We start from the raw sequence: 14,642 nt of genomic DNA on the forward strand, positions 1-14,642 counted from the left end.
AAATGACAGATGAAGACAAGCAGTTAATCAATGGTAGAGAAGACAGAGTAAAAGAAGCAAAACGGGAAATCATTTTTGGCTTGGCCACAGACTCTACAAACGTAACTTACAAACCCACAGTTCTGACTTTAGAAAGTATCAAGTATTTTCTCATGCTCCCTCTGACTAAAGATCTTCCATTCATTCATTTGACAAAGATACACTAAGGATCAGCTATGTTCCAAACACTGTCAGGAAAGCAGACAGTGAAAAAAATTTCCAAGAGGAAATACTGACACCATAGGTCAGCAAGAAAAAGAGAATATAAAGCAAATGAAAGGCAGGCTAAAATTCTCAGTTGTCTCTTATTCTTCCCTTCCCTCATACCTTAAAACAAATATTGGGAAGTCCTGGGTCAATAAGCTGTCTCAATACTTGGCTTATTCAGCCCAAAGGGCCTGGCTCTGTATTAAACTGGCCTTTGGCCACTAGGAGAGAAAAGCACTTCCTCTGGAAAAGATAAACAATGCTTCCCAGATTTCTTTACCTTTCAATTACAAGGGCCAAGTGTGTGTTAAGACTAGAGGCTGGCCGCCTTCCTGTGCCATTTTGCTGCCAGCCTTTGGCACAGAGGCCCTTTGGCCAGGACAACTTATAACAAACCCATTGTTGTGTAACACTCAGTGCCACTTATTTATTGGTTTTTGTCACACACATATTGTAAAGGGGAACTTTGTCCTGCACTTACAGCACGCTAAAGGGCACCTGAAGGTCAAATTACAAATGTTTTAGTGCCAGACTCAATGGGCTTTGTGAGCAGGTTCCTGAGAGTATCTGGTACCTTGTTTTCAACTCCCAAATTCCAGGCCCTGGTAATCAGTCAACTTCTTGGGCTCCAGCAGCAGCACCAGGGTTTTCAAGTCTGGTGGGTATATGAAGCACATCCAAGGAGGTTAAGAAGTCACATTAGAACCTCAGAAGGACCATGAAAACTTAGCAAAAAATAACTTTAGGGCCTCAGATGGTGGGATCACTGTTACACTAAACAGACCATATAACAGGCCTCAGGAGGTTTCCCTCTGCTCCCTGGGACTGATGCTCCATTCATCCACTTGACAAATATTCTAAGTGGTCAAGTTCAACGACCAAGGTCACAGGAACTACTCTTTATAACCACCCTTCCACCCTCCCTTCTTTTACAACCTAAAAGAAGAGATTAAGATCTGCATGTGCTAAATCTCTCATCAGTTTTGGATTAGGTAACTAGAACCAACAAATCCGTCAACAACTTATTACTAACTTTGAAAGAACAATTAAAAGCCAGAATCAACGAGAGATTATATTCTTATAGCTTTATCAATCTATTAGTCTCAACATCAATGTACATATACCAGAGAAAATTTGATTTAGAGATCTCTAATGAGAAAAATACTTAATCTCCATTTCTCACTCATCCATGAAAAAAACATTAATAATCTACATTACAACTGTGGTGGGAAGAAACCAATCTACTTCCTTGGAATCCTTAAAATGCTACATAAATGCTAAGTCAGTCAATCTCCGGCAGACCTTCCTACTTACCTTACAGGGTTCACTGACCAGATAAATAAATGTAGCTCTGTTTTCTATCACAAACCAATTCTGAGCCACATCACATCATCAAATTCCCAGGCCACAGACATCTTCCACACAAATCTGGATTCAAAAGAAATTCTCGAAAAGAGAGTCTAACAGTTTACTGCCCATGATCTCTTTACCTTATTTAAATGCACTTAATAATCTAGGAAAGGGGAATGGATCAAACAGCGAAAGCAGAAGAAGTGTCAATCAGAGTACACTTTTTTTTTTAATTTTTTAAAAAAATTTTTTAGTTTTATTTTTTTGGCTGCGTTGGGTCTTCGTTGCTGTGCGTGGGCTTTCTCTAGTTGCGGCGAGCGGGGGCTACTCTTTGTTACGGTGCACGGGCTTCTCATTGCAGTGGCTTCTCTTGTTGTGGAGCATGGGCTCTAGGCACGGCGTGGGCTTCAGTAGCTGTGGCGCATGGGCTTAGTTGCTCCGCAGCATGTGGGATCTTCCCGGACCAGGGCTCGAACCCGTGTCCTCCACATTGGCAGGCTGATTCTTAACCACTGCACCACCAGGGAAGCCCAACCAGAGTATACTTTTGAGAGTGACCCCACTTTTTACTATATCAGAGTGACTTGTTAAAGATCAAATAAATTACTTGTTTTGAAGTTAACTGTACTCTTTCAAGAGAGTTGCTATAATCGTTAGTAATGGGGGAAGAAAAGAAAAAGAAACAAACTGACAGTCTGACCATAACACCCAGCAATCACACCCCTAGGTATTTACCCAACTCACCTAAAAACTTGTGTCCACATAAAACCTGCACACAAATATTTACAGCGGCTTTATTCATAATCACCAAAAGCTGGAAGCCACCAAGATGTCCTGATATATCCATACAATGGAATATTATTCAGCAATAAAAGGAAATGAGCTATCAAGCCACAAAAAGACATGGATGAATCTTAAATACATATCAAGTGAAAGAAGCTAGGCTGAAAAGGCTACATACTATGTGATTTTAATTATGTGATATTCTGGAAAAGGCAAAACTACAGAGGTGGAGGGTAAAAAGATCAGTAGTTGCTGGGGGAGGGGGGGCGGCGGGCGGTCCCTGAGAGAAAAGGGGAAGGACGGAATAGGTGAAACACAGGCGATTCTGCAGAGTACTGTAATGAGAGATACAAGATACTATGTACTTGTTAAAACCCACAGAACTTTAGAGCACAAAGAGTGAGCCTTAATGCATGCAAATTTTTTTAAAAAATCACTGAGGAGGTTGGAGGGTCCAAGGATGAAATGCTGAATGTAAGGAAACAATCTGTTACGAATACATGAAACAAGTCAATGAAGGGGGTGGGAGTATGGATTAGGGTTAGTAATTCTGATACTGTATATTGGAATTGAATAATTTAAGTCAATGGATGGCAGATAGTATGGGTTTCTCACAGTTGGAGGGAGAGGTTACAGATAAGGAGGAGGCTAGAATGACCCACGTGGTCATGGATTAGACTTGGACACATCACTATGAACTCGTATTTAGCTTAATATTATAGTAGTGAAGGTTACATATAGAAGTATTTACAGATATGTGTACATACACTGGTTGAGTATACACATATACATTTTCCTGCTCTGTCAGCTGAAGGGCGACACCCAGTAGCAATGAGCACATCTAGTGGCTAGACTGTGGTTTGTAATACCATTCTCCAGTAAAAGGAAACAAGGCTCCTTGGGGACACGGCTGATTCTAGGGTTGGGGCAGGAAATTTAAAAGATAAACCTGGAGCACCTTGTAGTGCCAGAAAGTAAGGAAGTACTGGGGGGAAAAAAAAAAACCCACCCACAATGATGGGAGCATGTCAAAGGTACACAGTAGCCAACTGGAAGAGCTCTCAGCATCCAAAGCTGAAACAATCTGAGTACCAAAATAAAGTGGTATTGAATTATAAGCCAAAGTATAAAATAAATACTTATAAGTCCATACTGATAAAAATAAATGATAAAAACAAATGAGAGAGAAGAGACAAACCTCTGATGCAGAAGAATTCCAAGTAACTTATGTAGATATTCTGCATAAGTCTCTACGCCTTAGGTGTGGGCTGTACATAGTGACTTCAGAGGAGAACTCTGACACACACTACCTCAGCCAGGCAATCAAGGTCAACATCAAAAGTCATAAACCATGGTGACAGTACATATTCTTGATATGATGTGATGAAAATGACACTTTCTCTCTGTGGTCTTCCTCCCAAAAGCATATAACCCCAGTCTAATCATGAGAAAAACATCAAATACCAATTGAGGAATATTCTACAAAATAGCTGACCAGTGCTCATCAAAACTGTCTAGGTCATCAAAAACAATGAAAGTCTGAGAAACTGTCAGAGCTAAGAGAAGACATGACTACTAAATGTAACGTGGTATGCTGGATGAGAGTCTGTAACAAGGACATGAGGTAAAAACTATGGCAATCTGAATAAAATATAGACTTTGGTTAATGTATCAACACTGGTTCATTAAATGTAACAAATGTATCATACTAATGTTAAGATGTTAATAACGGGGAAAATATGTGTGAAAAAAGTAATTTACAAATTGCTAATGAAGATTATCTACAAGTACATGAGAGATTATAAACTGCTTGAACATTCGAACTTAACAAAGAGTCAATTTTTTGGTAAAGAAAACAGGTGTTTTTGTTTTTTTTTTTAAAGGGCAGGTACATCAACCTCGAAGCTCAGTACATTGGTTCTACCTTTTTATTTATTTAGAAAAAAGTTTTGTTTTGTTTTTTTTCTTAAAGAGAGAATGAAGCAAAGTACAGAAGGTTGAAGTCTAAATAGAAAAAGTCATTTTGTATCCAATAATTCTACAGTTTTTCAAAGGATACAGAAGAACTAACAACTCAATTTCAGTCTCAGATCTTCAATCATTGTCAATTCAGAGAGTTATTTAAGAAGCAATGAAGGAAAAGTGCCTTGAAATACCTTTTTTTTTTTTCCTCAAAATTTCAATAGTTTATTCACGGAATCAGGCACTTTCAAAACTTAAAAATGCTGGCTTCTGAAGGGCCACACAGATTCTAGTGAATCTGCTATAATTCATTATTATAACATTATTTTAGTAAATATTCAATATGTTAAAGAGCATACCTGATTCTAGTGAATTAACTATGGTTCTATAATGAGCAAATGACATTCAACAATTTGTCAGTTACCAAATAAAACTGGGCATTAACACACACCAGTGTATGCCCTCCTTGGTGTGCCGGCAGGTACAGTGAACACAGCAAATTTAAAACTGTGTCTGTCAGAAATTGTAAGATCACAGAGATGTCTAGGCCCGTCCCTTCCTCTCCTCTAACTGAGGATGGGAGTCAAATCACAAAAAGAGAAGTTATTCAAGAATCCCCAGAACAGCTTTAGTGCAGGTTCAACCCAGACATCACTACTACCACCAGTTACCAGATTAAAAACAACATCACTTTTGTCTATGTGAACTCTAGGCAGATCACTGACTTTTTTTGAAGGAAGGGAAGTGGTGGGAGAGGGCAGGGAGCTGGTGTGAGTCTCTAACAGCTCATTTCCTTTCCCTTTAATATCTTGACGAACTAGCTCCGGAAGAAAAGAAACATGCTATATTTTTGTGAAGCTCTGCCAGCATCCTTTTTTTATTAGGGTAATAAATGACTTATTTAAAGAACAGAAGTGGATAAGTAGACAGGAAACATCAGATTAAGAAGACATATTAATTTGATCCAACTTACAAGAGTTGTGCCGACGACGGAAACTTTTGGACTGACTCAAGGATTCCATGTGCCTGTCCACATAGCTCTTTGAGCACTGCTGCTGGGGAGAGACGGCAACATCTTGGCTCTTCACATCTGTCCTCTTAGGGATGTTCTGAGGGGCACTGCTGGAAGAGGCTGGCTTCTTGACCAACTTGCCCGTGCCATTCTGATTGACACCTACTTGGCACCCAACACCAGAGGGGCCTAATTCTGTCTGATGAAGGTCTCCAAAATGTTGGTTTTCTCCAGGACCTGGTATCTCCAGAATTTTTAATTCCGTTATGTCACCTGCCCTGAAATATACAAAAGAGTCCAAGTCTCAAAATTATAATAGTGATAACAGAGATGAAACTGGGATCAATAGCAACCAGCTACACCTTTGCAGGGCTGCATTTCAATGAGTCATCAGAGGCAAAACCTAGAAAAGGTAGTAGAGCACTTAAAGACAAGGCTCAGCCACTGACATTCAACTGACACAGCACTGGCCTTTAAAGAGACCTATTGTTAAGGGGGAGTTGGGGAGGGGGAGGGATGGACTGGGAGTTTGGGGTTAGGAGATACAAACTATTACATATAGAATGGATGGACAAGGTCCTACTGTAAAGCACAGGGAACTATATTCAGTGTCCTGGGATAGACCATAATGGAAAAGAGTATAGAAAAGAATGTATACATATGTATAACTGAGTCACTCTGCTGTACAGCAGAAATTAGCACAACATTGTAAATCAACTATACTTCAGTAAAAAATAAAGAGACCTATTGTTAATCACAAAACTATCATTAACATCTTAGATTTCTAGACTGCTTAATAGTTTTTTTTCATTCATTCACTCACCTGCTCATTCGATAGGTATACACAGAGTACTTACCATATGGTAAGCCCTGTACTAGGAGTGGGGTATATAGATATGAAAAGCATTACATGCCCACAAGGAACTCGCAGTCTGGTCGGCAGAAAATTCAAGTAGGTAATCAAAAGTGTTAAATACTATGACAGAAGTGTGTACAGGGGACTAGAGCTCCCCAAAGCAAAATACATGTGAGTCTGGCAGAGATAGATGAAGCGCTTAAGCTAAGTCTGGTCAGGGAAGGAAAATAAGAGTTGGCCAAGCAGAGTATGGTAGGGAGAGGGGCATCTTAGGCCAAGGCTCAGAGATTGAGAAAATGTGGGCCATTTGAGGACCTGCAAATGTCACAGTGTTACTGAAGAGCAAAATGCTTATGGAGGGCCATTAGGAGCTAAGGCTGTGGAGGAAATTAGGAATCAGATCATAATCACACTGGATTTTCCTGGTGGCTGTAAGGAAGGTGGAGAAACTAGACACAGGGTCACCAGTTAGGAGATGAGGCAAGAAATAAGAGGGGAAGTGACAATGCAAAGAGAGAGGGGAGGGCAGAACCAAATAACACTTGGAATCCACAGAATTTGGTAACTAACTGAACATGAAGATCAAGAGAAAGAATTTATTATGACTCCTAAGCTTCTAACTTGGGTGAAAGGTGTCGTTAGTCACTAATTAAGGGTACACCTTGGGAGGGAGAAATCTGCAGATAACATAATGAGCTCAGCTTTGAAAATCTTAAATTTAGGATATTCTGTGGGATATCCACCTGGAAATGACCAGTAGACAATTAAAGTGTATGGAACTCAGATAATGGGTCTAAATTAAAGATTTGGGATCTCACTAATGTGTAAGAAGGTACACATGAGACTGTCTAGAGAGAATACAGACTCAGAAAAGAGCCAAAGATAGAACTTTGACTAACCCCATCTTAAAAAGTGAGAAGAAAAGGAATCTGGGGGTGAGGGGTGGGGGGAAGGTGTATAAAGGAATGGAGGAATATATGGCAAGAAAACCCAAGGGGTGACAAAGAAACAAAAAGAAGAGGCCATTCCAACAGTTAGGGCACATTTGAGTAAGATTAGAATTGAGACACTCTACTGCATTTGGCACTTGGCAAAAGCTACTTCAGCAAGATGGTAAAGTTGGAAAAAAGACAATGGTGGAGTAGGGAGGGCCTAGAGGGACCAGGCCACAAAGGGAATGAAAGCAGACTACAGTTGACCCTTGAACAACACAGTTTGAACTGTGCAGGTCCACTTATACATGGATTTTTTTTTTCCAACTAAACACATTCTATAGTACCACATGATCCATGGTTGGTTGAATCTGCAGAGACAGAACCATGGATACTGAGGGTCAAATGTAAAGTTATACACAGACTGTCGATGGTGCAGGCAGTTGGCGCCCTAACCTCCTCATTGTTCAAGGGTCAACTGTATTTTGCTCTGAAAATAATTGTGAGAACAAAGAGAAGGGAAATGACAGGGCAATACCTAGTGGCAAATGCAAGGTGTGTGTTGGGGGGGGGGGAAGGGGGGAGTGTTTTTACTATGGGGGAAGCCTGGGAATGTTAGAAAGCGAAGAGAAGAGACAGTATAAAAGTTGCAAGTGAGGACACAAAAGAAAAGGAGATAGAAAAGGATAGCACGTAAAGCATACGCACGATAACGTTAGCCCTGAACACAAAGGATATTTCTTCCATGAAGACTTCAGAGGAGATAAGCAATAAGAATGGATACACCTACAGAAAAGGTTACATGTGGATGTTGTTTAGGAAGTCAAGGAAGCTCTTGCCAGACAGTCTCTTTTTTTTTTTTTTAAAGATTTTTTGGTTATTTAAATGTTCTTCTTTTATTTTTTTATTTTTTAATTAATTAATTTATTTATTTATGGCTGTGTTGGGTCATCGTCTCTGTGAGAGGGCTTTCTCCAGTTGCGGCAAGTGGGGGCCACTCTTCATCGCGGTGCGCGTGCCTCTCACCATCGCGGCCTCTCCTGTTGCGGAGCACAGGCTCCAGACGCGCAGGATCAGTAATTGTGGCTCACGGGCCCAGTTGCTCCGTGGCATGCGGGATCTTCCCAGACCAGGGCTCGAACCCGTGTCCCCTGCATTGGCAGGCAGATTCTCAACCACTGCTCCACCAGGGAAGCCCCTCTTCTTTTTTTTTTTTTAAATTAATTAATTTATTATTTATTTTTGGCTGCACTGGGTCTTTGTTGCGGTGCACGGGCTTCTCATCGCGGTGGCCTCTCCCGCCGTGGAGCACGGGCTCCAGGCACGCAGGCTTCAGTAGTTGTGGCTTGCAGGCCTAGCCGCTCCACGGCATGTGGGATCCTCCCGGACCAGGGCTCAAACCCGTGTCCCCTGCACTGGCAGGTGAGTTCCCAACCACTGCGCAACCAGGGAAGCCCCAGTCTCTTTTTTAAACAAAACAAAACAAAACAAAACATAAGAAAGGGAGGTTTCTGTCAAACTTGTGAAAAGAGGGATGTGGAGACATCTAAGGTTGAGATCTGTTAGCAAACACTAAGAAAAATACATTCCTGTAGCTAAGAACTTCAGCTACTGGCTACAGTGTGCCTCTGGAGATAAATCATAATATAAATCTACAAAGAGAGATAGTTACATGGTGGGGCGGGGGGGATCAATAAAGACCTTAGACGTAAGAAAGCACAAATAATACAAAACTGAGAAAGGAAATCTGAAACCATAAAAGAAAACAGAAATATTATTCTGAATTTGACGCATTTAAATATAATATTGCATGTTTGACAGAGATAAGAAAAATGTTTCACAAACCCTGAATCATTAGCTGAAAGCTAATTACGACACAAAGTCTCTGCTGAAAGAGTAGAACTATAACATCTAAGATTGCAAAATCTCACCCCTGATAAGACTCTACTCAAAAGTAGCCCTATGCAAGAGAATATTGGCAATGAGACCTAGGTCAAGCTCCACAGATCACCAGACTGGATTTGGAAGAATCAGGATACTCACCTGAAAGTGACTTCTGGCACAAGGCACTTCACTCCATTGTGGAAAGGCCGGGTGAGAGAAATGGTCTGGCTGACCTGATCCACTGCTGATACTCTTCCCTGATAGACACCCAAGCTATCTCCACAGTTGATGGACACAATACTGCCCAGCCAATCCGTAGCCATGTTTCAGATGTGAGACCACCGCGGAGAGAAGGAACAATGCAGTGTACCTTGAGAAACAGATAAATCTTTAATAAAATTCACCAAACATTATATCAGGTCTGTACCAGGTGTTGCTCAATAATATATATTCTATCACATCCTTAATTGAGGTAATAAAGCATAAAAAAATAAAGCTTTTTTTTTAGTAGGAGTAAGCATACTAATGAATAAGCAATACCATTATATATATAGATCTTATAACTGCTTTAAACCACATGTACTGGATAAATATTTACCTGGACATCAAATCACAAGAACTATCACCTGTTTATAACATTATATTTTAATATATCTGCCACCAGAATGCTTTCAAAGAGAATAAATAAGAAACAATATATTAAATAATAATGTTGGTAGTCACAGTAGCTCATATCAGACTAACCCTCTTGCTGATGATAATGAAAAATTGTGGACAAAATTTTTTTTAAAAAAGCTGACTGAAGGCATTAGAGAACACTACACCAAACTACAGAATAACATTCTTTTCAAGTTCACCAACACATGCTGGGCCTTAAACTAGTATCAATTCATTTCAAAGGACTGAAATCAGACAGAGTATGCTCTTTGTCCATAACAGAATTAAATTTGAAGTTGATAATAAGATATTTCAAATATCCCAAAATATCTGGAAATTAAGCAAGACATTTCTAAATAACCTATGGGTCAAAGAAGAAATCAAAAGGGCAGTTAGAAAATAGTTCAAATTCGGGACTTCCCTGGCAGTCCAGTGGTTAAGACTCCGCGCTTCCACTGCAGGGGGCGCGGGTTCGATCCCTGGTCGGGGAACTAAGATCCTGTACGCCATGCCACGTGGCCAAAAAACAGAAAACAGTTCAAACTCAATGAAAATGAAAATAGAACATATCAACATTTATGGGATGCACTTAAAATAGTGTTTCAAGGAAATTTATATATTTATCTATTTCTAATATAAATGCTTATATTAGAAAAGAAGAAAGGTTTAAAACCAATGATTGGGCTTCCCTGGTGGCACAGTGGTTAAGAATCCGCCTGCCAATGAAGGGGACACGGGTTTGAGCCCTGGTCTGGGAAGATCCCACAAGCCACAGAGCAACTGAGCCCATGCGCCACAACTACTGAGCCTGTGCTCTAGAGCCCATTAGCCACAATTACTGAAGCCCACACGCCTAGAGCCCATACTCTGCAACAAGAGAAGCCACTGCAGCGAGAAGCCTGTGCACCACAATGAAGAGTAGACCCCGCTCGCTGCAACTGAGAAAGCCCGCGTGCAGCAACGAAGACCCAACACGGCCAAAAAAAAAGAAAAGAAACAAAAGGGTTGCAACAGAGATGTCAGATAAAAAATTAAGGCAAAAACACAGAAAGAGATTTAATTCATGTCCATACAGGGTACAACTCACTAATAATATATATTACTATAATTCTCCACATAGGTAATTTTATTATATCAAAATATAGACTATAAAACAAGTATATAAAATATTCAAGAATAGGGACTTCCCTGGTGGTGCAGTGGTTAAGAATCCACCTGCCAATGCAGGGGACACGGGTTCAATCCCTGGGCCTGGAAGATCCCACATGATGCGGGGGAAGATCCCACAGCTGGCGGAGCAACTAAGCCCATGCACCACAACTACTGAGCCTGAGCTCTAGAGCCCGTGAGCCACAACTACTGAGCCCATGCGCCACAACTACTGAAGGCTGTGAGCCCTAGAGCCCAGACGCTGCAACTACTGAGCCCACGTGCCACAACTACTGAAGCCCACGCACTCTAGGGCCCACGTGCCACAACTACTGAGCCCGCATGCTACAACTACTGAGCCCACGCACCTAGAGCCCATGCTCCGCAACAAGAAGCCACCACAACGAGAAGCTCACAGACTGCAACGAAGAGTAGCCCCCACTCACCACAACTAGAGAAAGCCCACGCACGGCAAAAACCTGATGCAGCCAAAAAATGTAAAAAAAAAAAAAATTCAAGAATAATTTTTTAAGTCAACAGAAGAGAATTAAGACAATCTTCTTTGATGACTCAAGCAGCAGAACATCAATATTTTTTAAAATAAAATAACATAGATACTTAGTTTAATAACTATATCAGGCTTCGTATCCTCCAGTGAAAGAATACAATTATACCTTGCTTTTGTTGTTAAAACAAACAAACAGTGATGGAATAAATGGATATCCATCAGTAGAAAATGAACACTGACCTAAATCTCATAATTTATATATACATTTACTCAAAATGGGTCATGGACTTAAATGTAAAATGTCAAACTATAAAACTTTTAGGAAAAGCATAAGAGGAGCCTTCAGGATCTAGGGTGAGGCAAAAAGTTCTTAGACTTGATCCATTAAAAGAGAAACTGATCAGATGGACTTCTTGAAAATTAAAAACTTTTGCTCTGCAAGAGGATCCTTGTTAGGAGGATAAAAAAGACAAGTTACAGACTGGCAGAAAATATTTGCAAACTGCATTATCTGACAAGGACAAATGACTAGTATCTAGAATATATAAAGAACTCTTGGGACTTCCCTGGTGGTCCTGGAGTAGCTAAGACTCCGTGTTCCCAATGCAGGGGGCCCAGGTTCGATCCCTAGCCAGGGAACTAGATCCTGCATGCCACAACTAAGAGTTCGCATGCCGCAACTAAAGATCCCGCATGCCGCAACTAAAGATCCCACATGCCACAACTAAAAATCCTGCATGCTGCAACTAAAGATTCCACATGCTGCAACGAAGATCCCGTGTGCCACAACTAAGACCTGGCACAGCCAAATAAATAAATATTTTTAAAAAAATTTTTTAAAAAGGACTCTCAAAACTCAATGGTTAAAAAAAAAAACAAACAATCCAATCCATAATGGGCAAAAGACACAAAAAGACATTTCAACAAAGAAGATATACGGATGGCAAATAAGTACACGAAAAGATATTCAACATCATTAACCATTAGGGAAATGCAAACTAAAACCACAATGAGATATCACTACATATCCACCAGAATGGCTAAAATGAAAAACAGTAACACCAAGTGCGAGCAAGGATGTGGAAAAACTGCTTTACTCATACACTCGTACATTGCTGACAGGACTACTAAATGGTGCAGCCATTCTGGAAAACAATATGGCAATTTATAAAAAATCTAAACATGCAACTCCTCAATGACCTAGCAACTGCACGACTGGTCATTTATCTCAGAGAAAGGAAAACATAAGTGCACATGAAAACCTGTACATGAATGTTGATATCAGGTTTACTCCTAATAGCCTCAAACTGGAACAGCCTAGATGACCTTCCATGTGTGAATGGTGAAACAACCTGTGGTATATTCATGCCAGGGAGAAAAAGTGAAAAAAGCCAACCCCAAAAGATTACATTCTGTATGATTCCATTTGTGTAATATTCTTGAAAGGACAAACTATAGAAATGGAAAAGAGATTAGTGGTTCCCAGGGGTGAGGGAAGTGTTGGGAGGCAGGAAGAAAACAGGGATGACTATAAATGAGCAACATGAGGGATCCTTGTAGTAATGGAAACATTCTATATTTGACCATATCAATGTCAATATCCTGGTAGTGATATTGTACTATAGTTTTGCAAGACATCACCAGTGGGGAAAACCAGGTAGGGTATATGGAATCTCTCTGTATTATTTCTTACAAGTGCATACGAATCTACAGTTATCTCAAATAAAAAGGTCAATTTTTTAAAAAATCAATGTCTTCTACCACATTAACAAAGTAAATGGGAAATCATGAATGGTCATGTCAATAAATGTAGAAAGATAATCTGACAAAATTCAACATCCATCCATGATATAAAAAAGGGGCAGTGGCAGCTACAAAACAATTAAAGCTAACATCATACTAATGGTGAAACAATGAATTCTTTCCCCCGCAAGACTGGGACAAGGCAAGAATGTCCACTCTCACCACTTCTGCTTCTTATTCAACACTATATTTAGGTCCTAGCCAGTGCAATAAAAAAAGAAATAAAAAGCATAAATATTGGAAAGGAAGATGTAAAGTTATCTTTATTTGTAAACTGTATTATTGACTGTGCATGTAGAAAACCCTAAGGAATGTACCCCCCCAAAATCTTACTAGTATGACTTTAGCAAGATCACAGGACACATGCTCAATATAAAATAAACAACGGTATTTTATATAATAGCCACAAACAAATGAAAATGAAATTTTAAAATACTATTTATAATAGTATTAAAAAACAAAATACTTAGGAATAAATCTAATGAAAAATGTGCAGGACCTCTATGATAAAAACTGAAAGACTGCTGAGAAAAATTAAAAGAAGATCTAAATAAATGGAGAGATGTACCACATTCACAGACTGAAGAGCTTAAAGTTATCAATTCTCCCCAAATTGATCTGTGGATCAAATACAAATATTAATAAAAATCCCAGCTGGCCTTTTTGGAGAAACTGAAAAACTGGTCCTAAAATCTATATGGAAATGCAAAATACTTAGAATAGCCAAAATAATCATATAAAAGAAAAACAGAGGTGGTTGTTTTACACTATCTTATTTCAAGTTTTACTATAAAGCTATAGAAAATCAGTGTGGTATTGGTGCGAGGACAGACAACAAGATCAACAGAACAGAGTCCAGAAATAGACCTACACACATATGGTCAACTGACTTCTGATCAAGGTACCAAGATAAATCAATGGAAAAATCAAAAAGTATTTTTCAATAAACGGTGCTAGAACAACTGGATATATATGAGAAAAAAATAACGTTCTAGTCCTATCCCACATAGATACCAAAAAATTAATTTGAAATAAACTATCTAAACATAAAAGCTAAAACTAAAGCTACTGGGAAAACAAAAAAATAGAATATTTTAGTGATCTTAGGGCAGAGAAAGATTTCTTAGCCAAAACACAAATAAGTACTAATCATAAAAGAAAAAATCTGATGAATTAGATTTCATCAAAATTTTAAAGTCTTGCTCATCAAAAGTCATCATTAAAGAATACAAATTGGAAGAGGTATAAAAAAGATGCAGGAGAACAGCTGGGAGGCAACTAGAGCAGCCCATTTAAGAGATGGTGGTAAGCTGGAATAGGCAGAAGAAATGAAGATGGAAAGAAGATGACAGATTCAAAACCTATATAGGTGATGGTTTAAATTTGGTGATGATTTAATAAAGTAAGTAATAGAAGGGGGGGGAATCACCATTAAGAAAACAAAAGGTGAATGGAACACACATAATCCCACAGCCTTTATACACATACCATCACATTGTG

General features: G+C 39.4%; 1 protein-coding gene across 4 annotated transcripts in view; it reads right to left on the reverse strand.

The window, feature by feature from the left end:
- Positions 1 to 14,642, reverse strand: part of EDC3 (enhancer of mRNA decapping 3) — a 52,567-nt gene that overhangs the window by 26,673 nt on the left and 11,252 nt on the right. For all 4 annotated transcript variants that reach the window (XM_082449966.1, XM_082449967.1, XM_082449968.1 and 1 more), the window contains 2 exons: positions 9,185 to 9,395; positions 5,315 to 5,631 (listed from right to left, as the gene is read on the reverse strand). In XM_082449966.1, the coding sequence (XP_082306092.1) occupies positions 5,315 to 5,631; positions 9,185 to 9,348 (481 nt within the window). In that variant the 5' untranslated portion in view covers positions 9,349 to 9,395. The remainder of the gene's footprint in view (positions 1 to 5,314; positions 5,632 to 9,184; positions 9,396 to 14,642) is intronic.

The sequence above is a fragment of the Balaenoptera physalus genome, assembly GCF_965194825.1.
Source record: "Balaenoptera physalus genome assembly, chromosome: 2".
In the NCBI taxonomy this organism is placed as follows: domain Eukaryota; kingdom Metazoa; phylum Chordata; class Mammalia; order Artiodactyla; family Balaenopteridae; genus Balaenoptera; species Balaenoptera physalus.